Genomic DNA, 25,831 nt, shown 5'->3' with positions numbered 1-25,831 from the left:
TGAAACCTGAAGAGAGTTGAAAAATAGTAAAACATAACAAAAAGTAACTATGAAAGAAATTATTAAAAGAAATCTTACAATAAATAATTTTTTAAAAAAATAATTCAAAATTCAAATTAATACCAAATTGAAAAAAAAAATATAAATGCTTAATGCAGAAGAAGTCACATGACATCGTAAGGGAGAAAATAATTATTTTTTTAAAATACTCTCATCAAAACAACTCCTCAAAATATTTTAGTTTTAAGAATGATGAGTCATTTATAATCTATAATATATACATTATACTACATGGATATTATTAATTTATAATAATTTTTTTATTTAAAAATAATACATATTTTATCGTATTAAATAAAACTAATTAAAAACTAATAGAATATCAAATGCTAAATATGTTTGTATATTTTCACTTTGAAGAGTTAATGTAAGTGAAACAAAAAATTGAGTTCACTAAAAAATAATAATCTGTTCTTACATAAAATAGTAAATTTATATATTATTTTTAAGAGTTAATATAGACAAATATATAACAGAGGTTGATTCAATGTTAATTTTAATTTTTGAATTTTAAATTTAGTAACTTCTTCTTAATTTTAAAAAATGTATCTTCTTAATTTAATACTATTTAAGTAATAATTATTTATTAGTAGTAGTAAAAATATTTACTATTTTCTAAATTTATTAAATTTTATAAATTCATATAATAAATTTGATTTAATAATATTTATGTAGTACATAAAAACCTCACTGATACAAAATTCTATGTGTGTATATTATAAATATATATAAATTATTAATTATTAAAAAGTTCAATTAAAGTAATAGTCACGGTAAAATGTATATTTTTTTATTAAAAAGTAATTCAACAATTATATATGATAAATTTAAAAATTGTAAAATAAAATACTTATATATCATGAAGTTTTGTTTGATAAGAAAAAACAGTACTATGGGATAAAAAAAAGTATTATGATTCTACAATATACGATAATATGTTTTTAATATAAAATAAAAAAGTTCAATAATTAATAATTTAAGATTTTTATAGTTATGTATGACAATCTACTGCTAGTATTTGAATCAAAAGTAAAATAAAAAAAGTAAAATATTTTAAAATTTAAATTAATATTAAAATAAAAAATAAACATACAATACAGTAAAAATCACTTGAAATGGGAAAAAATAATTTTTAAAAACGTTTTCATTTGATAATATTTTCATAGATAATCTTATATATATTTTTAAATCATTAAATTAAAATTATACAAAGAAAACAAATCTTAAACTAATCTTTAATTAGAAGAATAAAATTGCTGAAACTTGTATTTGAAGAATACTCGAAGCAGAGAAAATGTTATCCATTAAAACAAATCCAAGACAACAGAGCTTCGTGGCTGGGAAACAGCCAACGATGCTTCCACTGTCAATAATATCCCCTCCCACCCATCTCTGTTTCCAATCATCATCACCCAGCAACCCTCCATCATCCCTTAAGCCAAATCTCTTATATATACTACTATCTCACAATTAAAAATTATCGTTTAATTATTAAAAAAACAACATGATAGTGTATAATAATATCTCAAAATACTCACAAGTATTGATATCAAACTATTTTATTTATGTTAATAATGCATACCCTTTTTTCATAATATAATGCATACCCTTTAAATTCATTATTAAATATACTTCAATATATGTAAGTGGAGTGGCAACTACTGCAAAGAAATTGGAATAATTAGAGTTACTATGACTAAGATTGCATCTAATTAGGAGTCAATTTCATCTTTAACCCCTTTCTATTCCCAAATTGATTGCAAGTTTAGCTTAGGCAACACTCAGAGAGAGCAAATGGGTGTGTATATTTTTCATCAAACAAGTAGTGAATACGTTGTTTTCGCTTGGGCCTTAAAAGCTAAAATGGCAGTGCCTTACCTTGTCCACAAACCAACCATATCTATCCGTTCCTTCAGGAAAGCATACTCTTACCCTACCACCAACCAACATCACGTTATTCTAAAGCTTCATTGATTCTTCACATGCCCCAAAAAAGTGCTCTTTGATTCTTATTGAATTTCAAAACTTTATTTATAGGGAAAAAAATTATTAAAGTTGTTAAGTAGGACTTTTGAGGCATTAGTAAAGGAACTCTAAATAAACTTTACTGAGCAAATTTTATCTTGGTCTCTTGCATAACTTATTATATTATCAGAAAAAGATATTAAAATTTTCCATAACATCACAATAATATATTACAATTAATGATAATGAAACTCATTTATGAAAATTATGAGTAATTAATGTAACAACAAAGGCTTTTCATAAGTAGGTGAGATATATTAGATAGATCAAAGCATATGTCCTATCTAAATCATATTTATTTATGGCAAATCATTTAAACTTAAAAATAACTTTAATTGCTTGAGTTTTGACTTTTTTTTCCCCTTACCTTTAATTATTAGAACTGATCTTATTAAAATTATTACCAATCTTCTCCATACATATCTAAATCATTTAAGACAATTTTTACCCTTTTCCCTAATAAGTGTTACTTTTCCTTTCTTCTTAATGTATTTATCTGTAATCGTGCATTTCTTGCGAATTCACTCTTCTGTTATACCATTTATATGTGCAACATTAAGCTATTAATAGAAATGAATAGCGCCAAATTTTGGAAGTCACTTAATTATATAGTCACATAATGACTATATATATATATATATATATATATATATATATATATATATATATATATATATATACATACATGTCTTTTTAAACTGATTTACTTTGTGGAGAGCCACGATATATATATGTGCCAAATCTTTGGGCATGCCATATACACATATATCAACTGTCTTTGCAGAAAACAATTGTAAAGACAAACCTTAGCAGCAAAGAAAAATTGGTGTTATTAAATTACCATTCTTCATTACACTTCACTGTCACTGCAGCACGTGACTCTGCAGTTAAAGCCTTCTTAACTCTCCACTTCCATGGTTTCATCAACTCCCCTTGATGCATGAACACTTAAAGATCTTGAATTTGGCTGATTCTGGAAATGGGTTCTCGGATTCAGCTTCTGGGCATGTGTCTATGCTTGCACTTGGCAAGCTTTAGCTCCTCCTATGTGAACTCACTGAATGAAAGTGGAGATGAAGCTGTAAAAGGGAGTGTCATCATTGATGGCAAATCTGTGATTGGAAATATTGATGATGATTTTGTGTGTGCAACTTTGGATTGGTGGCCTCCAGAGAAATGTGACTATGGGAGATGCAGTTGGGGTCATGCTTCTCTTCTCAATCTGGTATTGTTGTTTTCTTTTTGCTTTTTATTTTCTCAAATGGCTTTTTTGGAATCTGGAAGGTAGGTTTCAGAATGTCCTACTCATGCTTTTTATTCTAACACAACAATAAATAAAGTTTTTTTCTTTGCTGCTTTCTTTTTGTAGTCTATTATCATTCTCTGTTTAAATGTTTAATGATTTTTTTTTTCGTTTTGCCGTTTTGGGAATGATGTTTTGAATCTAGAATGTATGTTCGGGATCTCTTTGATTTGGTGCAAAATAATTCCTAAAAAGTATAATTATTTTATTTTATTTTTTAAAATGATGTATGTGCTTATCTACTCATTGTTTGTGGAGCACAAGGTGATAATATTCTCACCTCATTACGATGAGATAATATCATATACTTTTTTTCTTTTATTTAATAATCCTTGGTCATTATCTTCTTCACATTCATTCTGTTTTCCGTAAGGTTTATTGAAATTCACTTCGGAGTTGAGGTTTTAGTCTTCAATCCTTATTTTCACAAGCGTCCGTTTAACCACCTTCAAAATCTTACATAGTTTGTTCACATATAGTTTTGTTACATCTTTCATCATTCATCTCTTGCAGGACCTCAACAACAAGATTTTGTTAAATGCAGTTAAGGGTAAGAGATAATTAAATTTACATCTATATCAATATTGTCATCAAAATGGCAGGGATTAAATCGTTTCATAACATTTTAATTTATTAGACGATTGCTTTGATCTTTGGAAGCTTATAAAGGTATTGTTGGTTCTGAATGTTTTGCAGGCTTTTCACCTTTGAAACTTAGATTAGGTGGCAGTTTGCAAGATAAGCTAATATATGGCACTGAAGATAACCACCAACCATGCACTCCTTTTGTTAAGAACCCTTCTGAAATGTTTGATTTCACGCAAGGGTGCCTCCCAATGAATAGATGGGATGAACTCAACTACTTTTTCCAAAAAGCTGGGTAAGATTCAGTTCTTCCTGTAGTGTTTTGTGTGTGTGTGTATGTGGAGTCTAAACAGATTCACCTTGTTGACTTGAAAACTATGCATTTCATGTGTTAACGTTATTAAATGGTTTATTTCAGGGCTAAGATTATCTTTGGATTAAATGCTCTTAATGGAAAATCAATTCACTCTGGTTCTGCAAAAGGACCTTGGAACTACACCAATGCTGAATCCTTTATTCGATACACGGTTGGAAAGAAATTCACCATTCATGGATGGGAACTTGGTATGCATATGCTGCTCTTATTACCCAAAGTATTAAGTGCATGCTTGGTTCAGCTTATTTTGAAAAAATAATCACTTATTTTCGCTAACTTCTTGAGACTGCTTTAAAAAAAATAAGCGATAATTTCTTCAAAATAATCATTTCCAAACACACTATTTTCTACCACACAATTGAGACTAAAATAGAAAATATTGATCTTTGTAAAAAAGCTCACAAATATTGTCATTGATGTCAATAGATTCGTTTATCCAATATCGTATTTTTAAGGAAGAAAAATGCGCAATTTCCCTCTAGAATAACTATTCTGTTCTACATCACAGGTCTTAACATAGTTTTGAATTTATGTGGCTAACTACCGTGAACTCTTTTCACTGGTAGGCAACGAATTAAGTGGGAATGGAGTTGGAACAAGTGTTGCTGCAGACCAATATGCTTCTGATCTTGCTGCTTTACGAGACATAGTTTACAACGCATATACAGAGATTGACCCTAAGCCACTAGTCATTGCACCTGGAGGTTTCTTTGATGCAACTTGGTTCAAGGAATTTATAAGCAAAACTGGAAAATCTTTGGATGTGGTCTCCCACCACATTTATAACCTTGGACCAGGTAACTTTCTCTTAACAAGCTAATATACATTATGTTTTCCCAATTTCCATGAACATGATTATATTTGAAGGCTAAATTATCTTAATATACAGGAGTTGATGAGCACCTTGTGGAAAAAATTCTCAATCCTTCGTATCTTGATAAAGAGGCAAGCACATTCAAAGGCCTCAAAAATATACTTGAAAGTACAGGAACCTCAGCAACAGCATGGGTTGGTGAGTCAGGAGGGGCTTACAATAGTGGACGTCATCTTGTGTCTGATGCATTTGTGTACAGTTTCTGGTTAGTGGTGACTCCCCTTGATTTAGATACCATTAGGGGTTCCTTAGAATTGTTTTGGCATATGTTATCATTTCTCGAACAGGTACTTGGATCAGCTTGGCATGTCAGCTGCTTACGACACAAAAACATACTGCAGACAGAGTTTTATAGGAGGAAACTATGGTTTACTTAACACTACCAATTTCCTGCCAAATCCGGACTACTATAGGTAATAACTACTGAATTTCATAGTCATATTTTCTTTGGTCAAGTCATGAGATGGAAAAAAAAAATATCATAAAAACTCCATGTTGAGGAATGAGAAGCAAAATTAGACCCACATGTGCATATTTTATTTCATTAATGTCTCATTCTTTAGCTGATATGAATACGCATGTGCCATTGCTTCATTAATTGCTTGACCAACAATTTTGGCTAATTGGGAAAGGAACCCTTTTCCAATAATACAATTAGGAGACCCCATTTCAGGTAGATCCACAGTATTTGTGGTAATTTTCTGTTTTCTTTGTAGTGCTCTCCTTTGGCACCGACTCATGGGAAGACACGTACTATCAACTACCTTCTCTGGGACAAACAAGATAAGAGCTTATGCACACTGTGCAAAACAATCTGTGAGTGCAACTTTTATCATTAACTAGTGCACACACAGACACACTATCCGTGGATTCTGATTTAATATTCTATCTTACAGAAAGGAATCACTGTATTATTGATCAACCTGGACAACAACACAACTGTTGAAGCTGAAGTGACCTTCAGCAACAATAAGAGTTTGAGGCACAGAAAGATGTCTGATAATTTAAAAACGATGGAAGTATCTCTCTATAGTGGGAGTGAAACAGCAAGAGAAGAGTACCATCTAACACCACAGGATGGGAATATACATAGCCAAGTCATGGTACTAAATGGAAACGCTCTGAGTGTAAACTCAGATGGTGAAATTCCTTCTTTGGAGCCTCTACAAGTCAACTCATCAGAGCCAATAAGGGTTGCTTCTTTCTCTATTGTATTTGCCCATTTACCAGATGCTGCTGTTGCAGCTTGCAGCTAGCTAGGTGGCTCCAAGGGAAACCAAAAATTGGTTTCACTTGCTGATTGAGCAAATTACACGAAAAATAAGCTAGTTTTAATTTATTGTGAAAGAACAGAATACCAATTTTTATTGTTCCCAATGTATACCATTAAGTTCGTTGTGATGACAATTTGAAAGTGACATATTCAATTTCTCACCATCATTTGAGTCAACCCCTCTTGTATATCATGATTGATTGCTTTTATATCTGTGAATCAAAAATAAAAAACTTGAAATTACCCAATATTTAGGCCAACGCAGGTTGGCATAAAATAGTCAAGGACTGTGCGAAACACGTTGTGTTGTCTTTCTCATAGCATCATAGGTTCAAACCCTCCAACCCCTTTAAAGTCATCCAAAATCTCATTTGGTAGACATGAGATTCACTATGTTGCATGAATACGGTACCATACCTAAAGCTAGTATAGATACTAGGTACAAGCACCATTGATTAAATAAATGCTTTAAAAATATAAATTTTGTTAATTTCAACCTTAGGCTAATAATATTTTTTTTTGTATTTTTGTAACTTTAATACAATAAATATCTATTTTTTTCATTAAAAAAATTATATTTATAGATGTTTAATTTTAGCTTTAAGGGGTAAGATTAACAAAATTTAATTTATGGGACAATTTTGTATTCAACTTATATCGCAGACAGAGCTAGTTTTGTATACTGGGATGAAAAAAAATAATTGCTTTTATTGAGATTGATGCAGTAGATGTAGATGTAACAAAATGCATAGGATGATGAGTATTATTGGCACTCTATTGTATTGGTTTTTCTCACTCGTTAGACAACACTAATTCTAGATGTGCCACATGGCATTTTCTATTTGCTTGTTTTTTATTTTTTGGAGCATGTTTAACCCATTAAAGAGAGAAAATGGTGTCATTTGTAAATATAAAAAATTTTCATTCATTCTAATTACAAACTGTTTTTTTAATTTTTTTTTAAAAAATTGTATCTTTTTGCCCCTAACATGTGTAAAATGTACTGCACACATGTCCCAAACCACCCCAAATCAGTAAATTATTTTTTGTTTTTTTAATAAATAGTTTTTTTTAAAAAATGTTTGTCAAAAAACCTAAGAACTAGCATAGTTAGTTAGTGGACCTATGTGAGTGAAAAGAAAGAGGTACAAAGTACAAAATCTTCTTTAGCCATGACTTTTTTCCAACCCATTTCAATAAATTTTAAACATTATCACTTACTATCTTTTAGGTGTTGTTACCATTTCTCTTTTAAGTAACGTTTGTTGCTGTTTATTACTCAAACTTATGTTGGTTAAGTTGATTCAAGAAGCTTAACTAGTTTTTGTGGTCGTTTAAGAGGAAGGGGGTAACCGTTGACATGATTCACTACTTGGTTATGGTGAGTTGAGAATAACTGAGGTGGAAGCAAGTAGTAGTTTGCTTTATTCTTTGGGTAGTTCTTTTGTTTTCTAGATTAAACGTGAGTTCTAAATTGTTTAGGGGTTAATACTTCATGACATTATAATAAGGAGAAAGAATGTTTATTTGTGGCGATTTCATTTGACTAGGCCTAACATTATGAAAGTTTAATGGCACTGGAGGAGGGGAAGTTATGATTTGGTTTTAAATTGAAGCTAGAAGACGAGTTAAAGAAGAAAACAATATACACAAGGCACAAAAAACATCTATCACACACAATTTTCACTCATGATGAGATATGAAAGGACTAATGTAAATCTCAATTATAATTCATATGTTTAATGGTAAATCAGTATAATATATTGTTAAATAATATAAAGAAAGATGATGCTAATAAGTATTATGACCCATAGTAAATAAATAAATAATTCTTTAATTAAAAATTGAAGTAGATCAAGATTTTTAGGGTAAGAATTTTATATATTTTTTATTTAATATTTTAAAGACAGTTATTGTTATTCTTTATAAAAATATTAAAAATTACTTATTTGACAATTTTTTGTTTGTTTGTCTTAAATAAAAAAAAATAGAAAAAAAAAAACTTATAATTTATAGCTTACAATTTATTGCCATAGAAGGTCACCCATGAAAGATAACTCCCGTGGTAGGGGCTAAGTTAATTTGGGTAAACTAACAGAAACATGAAAAATGAAAAATGAAAAATGAAACATGAAAGATGAAAGAAGAAAGATGAAGTAGGTGGATTTTGACGAGAGAACAAAACGAAACCGAGATAGACGAAGAGATTCCCCAGTGGAATCCAACGCGGTTGCCGGGTTGGGTTTATTTCCTTTCTTCGTTTCTCTGCTCTTGTGCGTGCGCGGGTACATCACTTCCCTCTCTGCAAGCCAAGAATATATACTCATTCCTCTCTTTCTCTCTCCGTTACCTATTTCTTCCTTTGCTTCTCTTTCGCTCCGCTCCAAGATCTACACCATATTCCAGGTAATGCATACTTTCTTCCTTCTTAAGATTTCAATTTTGCCATGAAATTTTCCTTCCTGTTAACACCGTAATTGTAGATATCCTGTGAGGACTTTTCCCTTTTCCTCTTTTTTTTATAATTGTTTTTACTGTGGATCGTGATAATTGTTGTAATTTAGTTCAGTTAGAAATTAGGAAGCTATGGTTTTTGGAATTAATTATCTGTATTATAAGAATACGAGGCTTAGTTTGTTGCATGAATAACAATTAAATGGCGACGTATGATTGAGAGCGGGGATTACTTGGGATTCGTCTGTTAAGTATAGAATCAGCAGTTTGAGTTTCTCTATTTTTTGTTTACTTTGCTATTTCTTACACGAACCTAGTGTTGAACAGTTATGGAAATTCTCTTCGCTTGTTGAGGTTATTGCTCTTGCAAAAGCAATTTTGTTCCCGTTGTTTCGTAATCATTCAGGGTGTGTTTGAAAGTTGGGTTTTGTAGGAGAAGGGAAGGGGGGATTTTTTTTTTTTTAATAAATATTCTCTAATTTCATAATTTTTCTTAATTATCTGTTACCTCTAGCAATAGGGTTGCTCTCTATTTGATCTACCCTACTAACTATGGCTTCTGCGGTTCTTCTCCCACATGTCCAACAACCTAGACTAAGAATCTACCCTTTTTTTCACAGTATAGGTACTACCCTAACTTTCTCTCTAATGCATTCATTCCTAAATAAACCTATCTTATCTGTTATGTCCAATCATCTAACGCATTATTCTCATTTTTGCTACCTTGAGTTTTTTCTCTTGTTGGTTTTTTACTTCCAAACACTTAGTTCCTTACAGCATTGAAAATTGGACCAAAGTTATTATTATAGATTAACTTGTATTGTTTTGCTGTTTTTCAATTACTAAAGTCATGCTATGGTGTAAGCTAACTAAACTGACAATAGGAATTGATGGGTAACTATTTAATCCACAATGCAGTGGTGGGTAAATGCAACTGCTGGTGAAAATTGGTAGTTCATTTGTGGAGTGATACCTCTGGAACTTGGGAAACTGTGGTAATGGATCTCGATGGGGGGAGTTCATCATCAGTTAGCACAGGAGTGCCGGCAATTTCAGGACGCCCAACACGACATGGTGGTGAGTTTTATTTACTTGCTTTCTTGGCAGGTTTTCAACAATTTCTGCTGGCTTAGGTTTCTAGATGTTTGGGTATAGCATTGATGGATTTTCTGATAGATGATTTTATATTCATATGCTGTAATTGTATAATGAATGAATCACTTCTTTCTTCCCTGTATGCCTTGTATTAAACTGGATACTTGACAGGGTTATGTCTTGATAGTTCAGATTACCGGAGGTTCCTTACTTCAATTGGATGCTGTTGAATGATTCTTTTTCATTTTTAATTTTACCTCAACTAGAATCATGATACAAGAATGAAATTGTAAATTATTTCACAACTAGTATAGATTATCAAAATATCGATATTAGTTATCACTGTCAGCTGTTACAAAGGAATGAGGATTTTGTATTTAGTTGTTCTACTTATCAAATGCATACATTTTGACTTTGATGCTGTTCCAAGCTCAGTTGTAGTAGATGTGGCAGAAAAAATGTTTTCATTGATTCACTTTTTAAAAGTAGTTTTATAGTAATTTATTTCTGTACTTCAAAAAATTTCACATTTCTTATTTTTCAAAATATGCTGCAACCTAACTTATTATCTTTTATATTATCACATTGTAGTGACCTAATACATAAGGAACTTGGCAATCGGTTTTTGCAGACATATCTGGTTTCAATGCATTTTATACATTTCTGAATTTTTCTCCTCTGCTTGAAAATTGACTTTGTATTGGAAATAAATAAATTTTTTTATGATGTTTGGCCTTTATTTAGACTATAAAGTAGTCAGAAGTGTGCAATAGAATGAAAATATATTCCATGTTTCTTCTTTAGACAAGTCTCTTCGTATTGAACTTTTATTTCTTTTTCCCTTATACTTTTCTTAATGAATCTTGTACTGAGTACTATTGTGGTGGTTTTGCAGTATGCTATCAGTTTAAACAGCAGAACCTTCCAGCATGTAAACCTGTCCTTACTCCTGCAGTAGTTAGTTCTTTGACAATCTTGAATATTCATGATACCTTATTCTATGAAATGTACATGCTAAATCTCAACAATGTTTTGTGCAGGTCATTGCTACATTTCTATTGATGGGTTTCATTTTCATTCCTGTTGGACTTGTTACACTTAATGCCTCAAATAGTGTATGAACAATTTCTACTTGCTTTATTTTATTCAGTGAATCCTTTTCCTTTCTCCCTTGAAAATATGTATGCTTTCTTCAATATTTGTTGACCCATGGATTTGTAGGTTGTTGAAATTGTGGATAGGTATGACATTGATTGTGTACCTGAAGAATTTAGAAGCAACAAGGTTGCATATATCAAAGATGACTCAATCTCCAAAAACTGTTCGCGATTCTTGAAGGTGATAATTCAATTTTGAATTAATTACATCATTTATTTATTATCACTTCAGGGTTCAGTAATGTATGATAAAATACATCAGTGGCAATTCCTTAATTTTCCTTTTGAATGAGTGGTTGGTTTCCTCTTAACATCTTTGGAAGTTCCCACAGGATTCACTAGTAGCTGTTTCCATGGCAGTGCCTATTATTATTAGTTTTGAATTTGATTGAATATTTATATGTATAACAAATTTCGATGGGATAGATGGTTACCTCATGACTATTATAAAATGCTATTACTTAATTCTATTCTCTGCTCTCTTGACAGCTGTTTCCATGGCAGTGCCTATTATTATTAGTTTTGAATTTGATTGAATATTTATATGTATAACAAATTTCGATGGGATAGATGGTTACCTCATGACTATTATAAAATGCTATTACTTAATTCTATTCTCTGCTCTCTTGACAGAAGAAAATGTAAAATTTTATATTCTTCATCACCTCTTGTTCTTGTCAAAAGTATTTCTCAGGATTTCACAATAGTTTGATTGAAGGAAGAATAGGTGCAAACATTCAGAGTTCATATGCACTTTTTGGTACTCAAAATTTTAAAGTGTCTCTTATTTTTTCTTAATTGTTTAGTTCTTACATAGTACTTTGTAATTGTGACTGATGCCCTTTATTACAATTTGGGAAATGAAGCAAATCAATTTCTCAGCCAGTCAGAAGTATCAAAGTTGTTTATATGCATGCTAGGAGCAACTAACCAATTAACTAACTTTTCCCTCCAAAATTGCGTACCTTTGAAGTTCTATCCCATAGGTGGAGTATGAAGCTTGGAAATGAATAAGATGTATAGTAAAACATAGGTCCAAAAGTATGACCTTTTATAATTTTTTCATTTTGTTTTTCATTCATTGCTTTACAATATAATAAGTCCTACTTTGTATGTTTCTCTCCATGTAGTGTAGATTTTGAAACTTTTATTGGAATCTGCTTATAAACACTATTTAGATTTGAAGACATAATTTGCCTTGGATTTAGTCTGTAAACAAATGCTTGCTCAATAGGAGGCTGAAACTATGTTTGTAAAGTAATATACTGTTTGCAGGTCAATTTTCAAACTTTGGGGGACATAGTTTCATTGGCATCAGGGTTTATGGTACACTGGTGATACCTGAGAGCCTTAGATTTTGGCTCTGGACTCTAGGGTACATCATGCATTGGTATGGGAGGGTTGGTGGTGTATGGCTTGTAAGAAACTAAGAGTCAATTTAGTATAGACAATGAGAAGATTGATTGTCGCATATAGAAAAAAAGGTATATAAGGGAAAAGTAGAGAGAAATGATTTGAATAATGCGTAAATTCTTCTAATAGCACTTTGGACTCTGTATACCTCTGAAATTTTTATATCCAAAATTTTCTTCTGAAGTCTCTGAAATACTATCAGTTGAAATTCTGTTTTGTGGAAATAATATTGCTAGACTTTTCTCAGTTTTCTGTGATAGGAAAAAAATATTTATGATAGGGAAGAGAGACTGAAACAAGTACAATAATTGAAGTCAGCCGATAGATATCTTCCTAAAAGGGAATAGGAAAACCCAATAGCAAAACAATGGATACGAGCTGGTTAAGTAATACTAATTTAATCATAGGCTTCTTGCAACTTCATTACTATGTTATAATAAGCATTTACAAGAAGAAAAATTTAATATTGCCTCGAAATTTATAAGGAAAATAGTCACCCCTTGTCATACTTTCAGAAGTGGCATTTGTGATCTTGTAGAGTGGTGAAAACTTTGTACTGAAAACGGAGCTAGTTTTCTGTTTTCCATATGTATCTTGTTATTACATGTAAAGAATCTTCCACTCTTCAAGAGAAAAGGATACATGTTGATGTTGATATTATGAATCTTGGAAATCTTATCTGCAAATAGATGTCTAGATGATGGTGGTGGCTTTTATCATTAGTCAAAAGGATATTATATCATACGAAATTTGCTTACATGCTTTTCTGTTGTCATTTTTCTTTCATAACATTCTTTGCTTGCTTTTTCCTCCTTCATTTAATCATCATAAAAAATTTTGGGCTGGGTATCGAAGTGCTGATATCTTTGCTGAAGGAATTACTGACAAAGTTGATTTTTTACTATCTCTTGGTTGTGTTAAAATTTTTTTTATAGGTAATCAAGCCCATGAGAGCACCGATTTATATCTATTATCAGCTTGATAACTATTACCAGAACCACCGACGGTAAGGATTCTTTATTTTGCTCTTCATAAATACAACAGTTAAGTCTTTAAAATAAGTATTATTTTGACAAAGTGATTGATTAACTTCGCTTTTATACCTTTTTGTAGTTTCTCTTCCATATTTATATCCTTTTCTATTTGCTTGTGTTTTGGTCAATACACTGGTTATTTATATATCATTTCCCTGTTGTCTTAATGTTGGAAACAATTTATTCCAAGGTATTGCTTCTGTGACCATATTCAATTGAGAAAGCCTGAATGTATGCTCTGCCACGAGGCAAATTGTTTTTCTTGCCTCATCAAATCTTTCTGCTCTACTAGCTTTTTTTTTCTTAGGTTGTATTTGGACTTATTGACGTTTGCATATCAATCGGAAATTTGCATATCTATGCATTCTGTGAATAGGCACCATCAACATCTACTTTGAATGTCATTGAACCTGACCCACTATCAACATTTACCCTTTTTAGTTTTAATTTAGGTTCTCATCAACTCCATTCATTAAGGGAAAATGGAAAAAATATAATAAACATTTCATAGAAACTATAAAGTGTCTTATAAAAAATACCACTAAAAGTTTCTAGAAGGTGTTATAAAAAGAACCCAAGGGATTAATCAGACAAACTGTCATCCCCACCCATCACTAAATTTTAGAATTATTGCTGTGCATGTCATCGATTTGTCTTTGAATTTAATGTAGCGTATTTCTTTGTTCTTGCTTCATTCCTTTCCACCGAAAGTATGAGGGGCCATTTGGTTTGGGAAAATGTTTTCAAATTTATACTTCTAATTACAAAAGTACTACTTTGTTTCCTGTTTTCACTGTTTCCTATACAACTTTTGAATGTAGGAAACAAAGTAAATACTAAAAACAAGACAGCACTTTGTAAGTAAAAGTGAAAACAAAATTCACTTTTTCATGCCAAATGACCCCTAAAGTTATCAGATTTACTTTTAACTATGTGATTCTATTTTTGTACTCATTCAAATATCCAAAATTTGTTCAGATATGTCAAAAGTAGAAGTGACCGTCAGCTCTTACATGGACTTGGATACAACAGTACCAGTTCTTGTAAACCTTTAGAGTCCTCCCATGGTCTTCCAATTGTACCTTGTGGGTTGATAGCTTGGAGTTTGTTCAATGATACATACAAGTTTAGTCGCGGGCCATCTGATTTGAAGGTCAATAGGAAAAACATTGCGTGGAAGAGTGATCGCAATCAGAAATTTGGAAAGCATGTTTACCCATTTAATTTTCAGAATGGTACCTTGATTGGGGGTGGAAAGCTAGATCCAAGTATTCCTGTAAGTTCTAAGCTTTTGAATTGCTAATTCATTTTCCAATTTCCATTCTTCCTGCGATGATATCTCCATAATATCTCGATATTTGGATTTAAAATATCTTTGTTTATTTACCAACTCTGTGACATCTTTGCCTTTTATTCTTCAATTTGACAGAATTCCCCAATTTGCTAGGTTATATTCAACTACCAAATCTTATCTCAAGTGGGGTTAGAAACATGAGTTAGTCAATGCCATTATCGTAGATTGGATTTCAAATTTTCAATTTAAACTGTTCAATAAGCCAATAAGGTCTTTTATTGTTGGTTTTTCTGAATATTTCCTTTAGTCTTTCTTAAGAAACTTGGACATAATTCACTTTCAAAAGCTAATTCATAGGAGAAGGACTACCCTAGCCCTTATAAAGAGTATTATAGCTCTATTCCTAACCAATGTAAGACATCTTAATACACTTCCATTACGCTTAAGACTGGACATTTGGTGCATAAAATTTGCAGGATTGGACATTTGCATGGATAGACCCAACAAGACTGAACATATGTGGGCAGCTCCCAATATTCAAACTAAATAAGCTCTAATATCATGTTAAGATGAGAGAAAACAAGAAGGCATGAGAGAAATTTCGTGTGTCTCAACTGCACCACGAGATGTATATTTATATTGATAACGAGAATCTTAATTATAGCTACAAAATTAAAGACAAATATATGATTATCTAATTACTATAATTATATGGATACTATTTTCTTAAATAATATATTTAATAGAGACTATTTTTCTAAATAATATATTTACATATATTTAACAATCTTCTACCCATTTTGTTGGATTATCTTCCATTTGATCCACTTTTCTTAATGAAACTTTTATGTCTTCTTACATAATATAATCACTCCAGATAATTTTCCATCTTCTTCTTCTTAGTAGGTTCTACTTTAACTTTCTTTTGAATATATTTGTTCCTAATCTTGAGTTTCCTTGTATGTTCATTGTCCAGTCATCTACATCAGCATTCTCCTAATTTGGGCACTTATTGCCTAAAATTTTCTGCCAGAGTATTGCAGCTTATAGAATAATTTTACTTTGGGTTCAGCAGGCACTTTATGATAATTATTGCTGATAAAGCATTTCTCCATTTCATCCTTGTGGTTTGAATCTTATGTTAGACATCACAACCAAATTCTGTGTGATCACACCGTGGTTCAGGGAGGGTTAGATGTAAAGGGAGCCATACCACCATAAATGGAGTAGTTGATTCTGCAATTAGAATCAGTGACCAGAAGGGTAAATGGCAACAACCTTAACCCCAATCCTCACCTTTGGATTATTGGTTGACGTGTGAATAAAAATGAATCATTATTAGTAGCATTTAAGTGGGTCCACATGTGTATTCTCTTTATTTTTTCCTCTTTTCCTTTTGGCTTGAAATCAGTTGCACTAGCAGTGGGTGTACACACAAGCGAAATATTAATCTTCTGTAGCATTTGGTAGGTCAAACTGAAGTTGAAATTATGTTTTTGCATGGGAGCGTGGTGATACACATTCCTTGTTTCTATTCCTTTCCCCATTGAAATTTTCTTTATGAACTGATTTTGTTGATATATTTTCTCTGTCCTGATTCTAATGCTTTCTATTATGGCATTCTGCTTCTCTCTGTTGTCCATTCTTATTCCCATATTTCAGCTAAGTGATCAAGAAGATCTAATAGTTTGGATGCGGACTGCTGCTCTCCCCAGCTTCCGGAAGTTATATGGTAGAATTGAAGAGGATTTGGATGAAGATGATGTTATAGTTGTCCACCTAAAGAATAACTATAACACTTACAGTTTTGGTGGAAAGAAGAAGCTTGTTCTGTCAACATCAAGCTGGTTGGGTGGAAAAAATCACTTCCTTGGAGTTGCCAATTTATTTGTTGGTGCCTTTTGTATATTAATCTCCATCATCTTCTTGTTGCTTCATGTGAAAAATCCTAGGTAATGTGTCATAATTCCCTAATTGCTTTTTGATTATTTTGTGACGTGAGACTACTTTATCAGCAGTTACCTGGAGGATGCTTGACACTGCTAGTTTTAGCTTCTCTAGCACTTCAATTTACTACATAACCTTTCAGCTTATTTTTCATTCCCCCCTTTCCATTTCCGTTTCTGAATTGTTATTAAGAACTTGTACTATGAGTTTAAAGTTATCTACTGTCAAATAAAATCTTCTATACTATCAATTAAGAAGAAATTGTCACATAACAATAGTAATCATAGATTTTGACTTACAGTGGTGTCATGATTTACTGACTTCTATTCAGTGATTGTGAATCAAGATTAAATTTTTTTTCGGGGGGGAAGGGCGAGAGGTATTTTATTATATGAATGAATATATACTATTTATTGTAAAGCCGTGAGATTATATGGAACTGAACATGTGAAAACTCCTTACATAATAAAAAAAGAATGAAAATGAACTGATCATACCCATTAGGAATTTCCAATTATGGTAATTTGCTAAGAAAGCATGTTCTGGTCATTCTCCTATGCTATCTCTTGCATTTGATTCTCCCATATACATTTTGAACTGGTGGTGTTTACACGTTATGCTTATTTTTTTGGAGCAGACCTTACGGAGACATGGCCTACTCATCTTGGAATAGGAAAAACATTGCTAGCTGATAAGAGGGTACGGGTTACACCGGTAATACTTTTTCTTAAAGTGACTCAATACATATTAATGTTATAAGAAGTATTGTATTTAATTGTAAATGATGAAACAGAGTAACATCTCTGGGTTTAACTAATGGAAATGAGCTATTTGGAGTGGCTTTAAAGGAGCTTGAGTTTGCACGAGGTCATAGAAACCAGCCATTGTACACAAAATCTTTATTTTGAAATAGAAACAGGATGTGATCTTGTATTTTGTAGCAAAGTTTTACAGACAGAGTTTGCTAAAACATTTATTGAAGTCCATAGATGCATGGGTCGCTTTCAGATACAAATTTACATGTACTGTAGTCTGGTAAGTTCTCTGCTGCAGCTGCAGCATAAACTGGATAGGATCTGAAAATACATTTAGTTGAATGAACCTTTTGTTCAATAATTTTATTTTATTTTTGTGACATATTTTTTTTCAAAGAAGAATAAAAGATAATAATACAAGAAATGAAATAATTGTATAAATAAAAATTAGAATACTTTAAAGATATATTTATAATATAAATAGATCATACTAAAAAAAAAACTTTTTATATTCCTAACATCATGTTTTTAACACAAACAACAAAAATAATTTTGAATTTAAATACAGTGAAGGGTAATTTATTCTACAATAGATCAACTGTATATATACTCATATCTAAATAATAAATATATTATTTTTTAGTAATATCTAATTAATAAAAAATTTAAATTAAGATATAATAATATTATGATAATAAAATATAATTTAGAAATTAAATTAATAAAGTAATTTTCAAATTTTTATTTATATAAATATATGTTGTATGATGATTTATAAACAAAGAACTATAATTATATATTTTTAATTATAATATTATTATATTTGAGAATTATATATTTAATTTTATTAATTTGATATTATTAAAATTAGCGTATTTATCATTTAGATTTGGGTATGGATACGTTATTGATTTTTTTGTAATGTGACATTTTCTCGTTGATTATTATTCTATTATAGAATAGATTGACGTTTCACTGTATTTAAACTCAATGTTTTTTATGTACATAAAAAGATTTAGAACATTATAAGAAAAATAGCTGGACAAAATTGATTTTATAGACAAATTGAATACTTTATCCCCAAATAACATTCTAAGATGCAAACGATTTTTAAAATTAAAAGTAGGAAACAGAGAACAATAAATTATAAAGAAAAATAAGAGACAGTAAAATAGAGAAAAAATAGGAAAAAATATAAAAAGAAAATTGGTAACCTTTTTTTTTTTTTTTTTGTAGCAAACCATAATTCTCTACAATCCTACGGTACAAGAAATCAGAACATGAAAAATAGAGATAAGTTTACTAATGGATCTATGAAAATTGAAAAAATAAATAAAAATTCACACAAACCATTAACAACGAAAGAAAAATATCTAACAAAGCAATAGTTATTTTTCCAAATTCCCATTCTTAAAAAGGAGAAAGATAATTATCAAAAAGAAAGAATGAATGAACCAGTTAAATTAGAAATGTAAAACATTAAAAAGACAAAAATATAAGGTAAATTGGTCGCCTTTAATGTTGCAAATCACCTTTTTTCTATACAAATCATATATAAGCCACGTTGTTAAATTATAAAATTGTAGAAAATTCTGGCAATTTTAGCAAGTTGAGACATCTAAGAATAATAATCATTGTCCATATTAATTCGTGAACAAATGAAAGGTAATCATGATTGTAGATTGATTGTGATCGACACGACAACCTTAATGTTTATCTGAGAAAATACCAGAGATGGAGCACCAATGGTCAACAGTGATATAGCTGAGTAGATGGCGTGAAGGGCATCCCATATGATTGAGAAACTTGGAGATTGACACTCCTGTCATTCTTCTTTGTAGTTGATTGTGAAGACTATGCTGCTAAAACTTTTACCCGACCATAGTTGCAAGGCTTGGTAAACAGATATTTTCTATTCATGTTATGTTTTTTGTTGATGCTTCTAGTCAAATGAATCAACAGACTATAAACATAGCTATTCTCCCTTGAATAAGTGATTTCACTAATGAAGGTGTTTATTCCTCTACATCTTAGGTTCCTAAGACTTAATGGTATAATTCACTTGAGCATAGTAAAAGCATAAAATTATTAAGAAAAAGTTGTAAATGAGAATCTAGAAATGAAAGCAGTAAAGACATTTAAATGGTGAAAAATACAGAGAATCTACCATGTCAAGGTTGAAAAAAGAAAAAGGAAGTGGAAACTAGGCTTGTGTATTTGATTTATGTGTGAGAGACATATTTTACTGGTTACAGTTAACTGAATATTTATAAGCCTATAATACAAGTTATTAATCCCACTAAACTAGTCCGGCACATCCTAAAACCCTTATACTCATATTAATTATAAGTGTAGAATCATATTCAATATTAATGTGAATAATTGCTCGTCAGATGAGTTATGATTAAAATCACAATAGACAATTAATTAAGTTGCTACTTGAATTTCAGCTATATTTTTATATGAAAATTATTTATTTTGACAAATTATATGAAAAATTATAAGTTATAAAAGAGTCATTAATTATTTATAAGATCTTTTAAACAAACTCTAATTAAATGTTTATTTAATAAAATATTCTTTTGAATAAGGGCTTATGACATTATTTCAATAAGATAAAAAGAACTTAAGGGAGTCAAGTTATTTTCATAAGTTCTCCAAAATGCTTAATTTAAATAAATTTTTAATAAATATTTATAGAAGTTAAAAAAATAGGTAATTTTTTCATAAGTTAAAATTAACTTATTTATATATTTATATTATTTTATTTAACTTTTTTAGATCTTGATAATTTATTTTAATTGAAAGGAGAAAATTTATTTATTATTTATATTGAAAAAATTATCTTATAAATACTTATCTAAAAACTTATCAAACACTATCAAATACAACATAAAATAAGTGAAAAAATATTTAATCAATAAGATTCAAAATACTTTAGGAATGTCAAGATTACTTCCTAAAATTAGTAAGAAATTAAGCCATGTGTAAAAGAGTAGTAATTATTGATAGATAAATTCTAAGGTGCCATTACTATTTGACGTAAGGATGAAATAATAGAACTAATTGGTCATTAGTCATCTTCTCCCAACATCTAAGTGCATGAAATGAAAAAGATAATCCTTTGGTTGATATATCAATTTATGCAAAGAAAAAGAAAATGCTGATCATGAGCTTCAACCACATGCACAAACGCATCTGCATTAAGTTCACAATTTGATCATATACCAAATTTATTGGATTGAAAACTTTTTTATTCCTTTCCAATCGTAAAGACCATATAATAACAAATACTAAGGAAACCAAACAAACTGCAAGAAATGTTGTCCAGTAATATTTGTTATAATAGAATTGTAACCAAACCATTTTAAAATGTTATTCCAAACCATATCAACTCTTGGACATTAAAAAGGAAATTGTCGTGCATAATCTCCCTTGATTTTGTAATAAATCGATGTCACAAAAATTGTCCATTTATCTCTCTACAGTCAAAACTCAAGTATATTTTACATGTTTGAGCAAGTTCACATCATGTCTTCTTCTCCTCCCTGAAATATATTTAATGCCAGAACCACACACCATCTTTGCATCTCTCCACCTCCTAAAACAACATCTTTAAAAGTTGCTATATTATTATAATATATCAAGATAACTTATTTGTTCATTTTATCATTTTAAAAAATATTTATGATTTCAGTAATAAGAAAATATTTCTCTCTTCATCTTTTATGACAACAATAATATTTACATTTATTTATTCTTCAAAAAGTTTCTTTTTTACATCTAATTTTATTAATATCACTTGATTTTTATTTAATACCATTAAAATATTTTTTATTTCTTAATTTTTTAACATAAATTTATTATGATTTATTAATTTTATAATCTTATTTTTCTTTGATTTTAATTTGTTTTTATCATAGTATCACGTTATTATTATTTTATAACCTTTCAGTTTATTTCATAGTGATATGATATTGATTTACTATTATTATAATTTTATAATACAACAATATTATTTTATATCTATTTTTTGTTCTTATATATTAATATAAAATATAATATGTTGATTTAGATAGTATAATATTATTTTGAACAGGAAAATAATTTTTTATCACAATTTTTAATGTTATTGATTTTCTATTATTTGAAAATAAAATAATTTTTTAATAAAAATATTATTCATAAAAAATTTAAATTATATGGAAATAATCCAAGAGTTAATTTTATGTAATTGACTAACTAATCTTGATGATTTTTTATTAATATTAAAAAAATAAAAATAAAATAAAACTCTAGATCGTAAGTGTGGAAAGATATTTTATGTGTTTGTTTTTTATTCATTCAAACATTCAAACCTCATAAAATAAAATAAAAAACGTAGTGATCACCATATTTACTTGCATTTTGTCAAAAAAGAAGAAGAAAAAGCAACCATCTAGAATGTTACAACCAAAACTGAATATTCGTGGAAGACATATTCAAATAGTTGTTTTTTAAGGATTAATAATATATGCCATTGAAAATTTAGTGCACCCACCCTATAATGTTGGATCTCCCTTTGTTAAGTCCTCTTTTTCAGGGTTCAAACCAAATTTAGATTCTTTGCAACCCTATAAAACTCGTGTTTCGTGTTCTATTCTTCAATCAACCTTCAATATCATTTATCATTCTTCATTGATCTTCCAACATCCACTACAACCCTTCTTTAACATAGCCTTATATTTTGTTAAGTTTCAATCATAAATGGTGAGTACAGTGAAATCCATTCACAAGTGGGGTGAGGTCGCACCAACTCTCCTAACATCACAGTATAAGAGATCATCACGTTTTTCCAAGTTAGAACCCATCATTGAAGAGGAACCACAAGAGTCTCAAATATTGCATAAGGGTGTATTTGTTTCTATGCCTCTTTTACTTTCTGGCTTTCTATACATTTTCTTGTATAGAGGATTATTAATATGAAAATGTTTTGCTTTCCCAATGTTATATAGGAATTACAATTTAAACGAAAAAATGAAATTGTGCTTGCTCTTCTTTTGTTTAATGGTTTATTCATAGTTTTCTTTGTTATTTTCATTAGGTGTTATGCATATTACAATCTCAGACCTTCAACTAATATACAATGAAGTGAACCTTAGTCAGTGTCTTAAAATCGGATCAGTCTATTAGTTTAGGGTTCGTTAGTTCGATAATAACTTAACAATTGATGATTAAATACATTTTTAATATTGCAATATATTAACTAATAAATGTATACAAAATTGTAAAAGTTAAGTTAAACAAAATTTTAAATTAAAATAATCATACTATATAACTCAAGAGACGCAAAATCGACAATAAAATGTTAAATAATAATAATATTAACGACGAAGATGATATTTTCTCAAGTTCCTTCTACGAATTATTTTTTAAGAGTTTTAGTAATTATTTTTACAAGACATTTTATAGTTTCTGTGGAGTATTTATTAAGTTGTTCTCGTTGCCCTTAACAAATAAGTTAGTAAAAATTAAAATTAACAAGAATAAATATTGATAATGAAGTTAAGTTCAATGAGGGTAAAAATAACATATTATAATTTTTTTAAAAATTAAAAAAAAATTAACTACTTTCATTGATCTGTATAATTTAGTTGAATGTGTTTCATAAAATAAGACTAAATAAAGTAATTGAACTTTTATAACTTATAATTAAATTTTAAAAGTAATTTATAAATAATGTGTAAAATATATTAAATATATTTTTTAAAAATTAAAAATCACAATAAAATAAGAGATATCGGATCCTTTGCTTACCGGATTAGCCCATTGACAATGCCCAACACAGTACGCCAGAAGAAATTTTTGTACTGTGTATGACTTTTCCTCAAAGATTATCCATAAATCTATGGTTAGTTGTCATTTTCTTTCGCAACCACTGGCCCCGATTGAATTTATAGTGTGACTTTCATTAAAAAATGAAAGCCTTCTTATACTTCTACGCCTAACAAGTGTGAAGTAGGTGAAAGGAAGAAAAAAATTTGATAAATGATATGATAAAAAATGTAAAAAAAATTGTGAGAGTAAAAATATAATTATTAAAAATGAAAACATATTGACATATATATATATATATATATATATATGACACTTTTCTTCAGAGACCCATAAATCCCTTCACCATAAGCATAACTAAAATATAAGCTTTAACATAAATGTTAAAGATGATATAGATCCCTTCCGAGTGTTGGAACAAACCAAAGTTAACATACAAGAGAAGAATAGTTACATAGGTAATTGATTGACTACCTTTCTTCTAGTCACCATTAATTGAAGTTAAATGATGAAACTTGCAAAAGATTAGAGTGCAATAGTTGGCTTGATGGATGCATGATAAGAATCTATTTCACAGTGGAAGTTTTGACCAAATGAAACAAGAGGCTTCCCTACTTGTATTGGGAACATTGGTGGGTGAAGAGGATGCAAATATCTCTGATTCTTCTTCTTCTTCATAGATTGTTTCCAAGGTTATTTGGATATGTATCTTAGTATTAGCAGTGACCAAATAATGAGGGGCAATTGCACAGAATGGAGTTAACATTGATGAGTATATGGTTATGTTGGGGAAGAGCCTTGAGTTTGTTGAAGGTATAACAATGGTATTCGCCATTCTTATTGCCTTTTCCTTTTTCTCAGAGAAGATATCATATTCTCCAATTTGGCCACCCCTTTTATACTATCAGATTATGGTGTCAGTCACTACCAAAAAGAAAAAATCTATCAACTTACAACATTGTGTTATGGTTTCCTTTAATTATCATCATTTTTTTTCTAATATAAGAAATTGTTAGTAAAGATTTTGTAAATCTATCTATTAACTAAGACATATGATAGAAGTCTTAAGCATTACTTTTATGTGACATTTAATAAAGCTTAAAAATACTATTTATTTTCCTATGCTGTTAAATAGGGCTCTAAATATAATATTTTAAAGGCCTATCATAGAATTACCTAAGAGAATGTTTCTTCTAGGAAGTATTGTTTAGGTTGTACAAAAGACAGCCCTTCTTCAAAGAAGTGCTAACTGCTATTCGGTGCTTCTTTGAAGTTTAAAATGTTAATCATACTTTTTTTTAAAAAGGTATTAATTTTTATACAATAATAATTTTTGAAAAAAATATATTATTTTAGGTATCTCCATAATAATGTTTTTTAAAACACATTTTTTTCTTTTAAAAAATATATTAGAATTAGGTTTTGTTCTTTAATATTCATATTTATTTATAATTTACCATTTCATTAGAAACTAAATTATAATTGACATTAAATAATTATGTTAATGACAAGTTGCATACTGTGTGCTAATTTTGGCCACCAAATTAAGATAACATTTATGATTTAATTTTTTTTAAAAATATATTAGCGGTACATTAGCATATTCCATACCAAAATAGCATCTCATATTCACGCATAAAATAAAATAAAAAAAATAAAAACAACACATTTTTTAATAATTTTTTAAAACTTTTAATTATTGATTGAAATTTGTTAAAAATCACAATGATTTAAATTTAATTTTTAATAAGATTCACTTATAATTATATATTTTTAATAAATTTTAATTAAAATTAAGAATGTGTTAAATAATATATTGCTAGCACTGCTCTAAAATAAATATTTAGCAAAATTGGAGAAGACCCCAAAAGTTTGGTCCATGTCTTTGCATATGTGAGGGAAGGTACCTTAAAGAGAGAAATTGGCTCTATTACTGAATTTTATGTATGAAATAAATGCAAAGTATAGCATTATTCTTCTGATTCATTTTCAGCTTAGCATCACTGTCAAGCATCATTGTCAACAAGCTGCTCCATATATCCACTTGCAATTGATTGCAATGGTAAGGTAATTGCTTTTCCATGGCCTTGTACATGTTAATTATAATATGAATTTTTTCTTCAAAATTAGTACTTGTATTCAACCTTGTATATATGTGTGTACCCTCCCTAGCAAGGCACACATGTGATGGCTTTCTGGTGCAATTATGCAGCATTGTGTTTGTTCAATTAATGTCTTGATGCTGGTTGGAGTCTATCTTATATGCTGCATGTGGCTATGTACGTTAATTGGTGATTGTGATGCCACACTAAAAGATGCATATGCACTTTTGGCTTTGTCGAGACGGCGGACATAACGATATTCCTTGCTAT

At 29.7% G+C, this 25,831-nt stretch overlaps 2 protein-coding genes across 6 annotated transcripts; both read left to right on the top strand.

Annotated features, from left to right (window-relative positions):
• Positions 1–2,829: 2,829 nt before the first annotated feature.
• Positions 2,830–6,685, top strand: LOC113874397 (heparanase-like protein 3). The gene is made up of 9 exons (XM_027512621.1): positions 2,830–3,310; positions 3,902–3,938; positions 4,085–4,268; positions 4,392–4,537; positions 4,916–5,146; positions 5,239–5,428; positions 5,511–5,636; positions 5,940–6,039; positions 6,120–6,685. The coding sequence occupies exons 1-9, from the start codon at positions 3,065–3,067 to the stop codon at positions 6,477–6,479; spliced, it is 1,620 nt and encodes a 539-aa protein (XP_027368422.1). The 5' UTR covers positions 2,830–3,064; the 3' UTR covers positions 6,480–6,685.
• Positions 6,686–8,533: 1,848 nt separating this feature from the next.
• LOC113870407 (putative ALA-interacting subunit 2) lies at positions 8,534–17,649 on the top strand. 5 transcript variants are annotated; one of them, XM_027507001.1, is made up of 9 exons: positions 8,534–8,902; positions 9,869–10,027; positions 10,941–11,002; positions 11,086–11,160; positions 11,267–11,383; positions 13,551–13,621; positions 14,628–14,925; positions 16,606–16,895; positions 17,528–17,649. In XM_027507001.1, the coding sequence occupies exons 2-9, from the start codon at positions 9,949–9,951 to the stop codon at positions 17,580–17,582; spliced, it is 1,047 nt and encodes a 348-aa protein (XP_027362802.1). In that variant the 5' UTR covers positions 8,534–8,902; positions 9,869–9,948; the 3' UTR covers positions 17,583–17,649. The 5 variants fall into 5 exon arrangements, with proteins under 5 accessions (XP_027362802.1, XP_027362807.1, XP_027362822.1 ...); XM_027507006.1 differs by having other exon boundaries at positions 8,621–8,898; positions 9,866–10,027; XM_027507021.1 differs by lacking the exon at positions 8,534–8,902 and adding an exon at positions 9,157–9,196.
• Positions 17,650–25,831: the final 8,182 nt, after the last annotated feature.

This window comes from Abrus precatorius, unplaced genomic scaffold (assembly GCF_003935025.1).
Source record: "Abrus precatorius isolate BTA unplaced genomic scaffold, Abrus_2018 Scaffold10, whole genome shotgun sequence".
NCBI lineage: Eukaryota > Viridiplantae > Streptophyta > Magnoliopsida > Fabales > Fabaceae > Abrus > Abrus precatorius.
Note: the sequence above shows the minus strand (reverse complement) of the source record. Positions and strands in the feature narration are given on the sequence as shown.

Bases quoted from the DNA above. Each gene is read 5' to 3' on its own strand.
- LOC113874397 (XM_027512621.1), top strand. From the start codon at position 3,065: ATGGGTTCTCGGATTCAGCTTCTGGGCATGTGTCTATGCTTGCACTTG. The intron at 3,311-3,901 runs GTATTGTTGTTT...CATCTCTTGCAG, and splicing joins ATGCTTCTCTTCTCAATCTG to GACCTCAACAACAAGATTTT. The intron at 5,429-5,510 runs GTTAGTGGTGAC...TTTCTCGAACAG, and splicing joins GCATTTGTGTACAGTTTCTG to GTACTTGGATCAGCTTGGCA.
- LOC113870407 (XM_027507001.1), top strand. From the start codon at position 9,949: ATGGATCTCGATGGGGGGAGTTCATCATCAGTTAGCACAGGAGTGCCG. The intron at 11,161-11,266 runs GTATGAACAATT...ATGGATTTGTAG, and splicing joins CACTTAATGCCTCAAATAGT to GTTGTTGAAATTGTGGATAG. The intron at 16,896-17,527 runs GTAATGTGTCAT...TTTTTGGAGCAG, and splicing joins CTTCATGTGAAAAATCCTAG to ACCTTACGGAGACATGGCCT.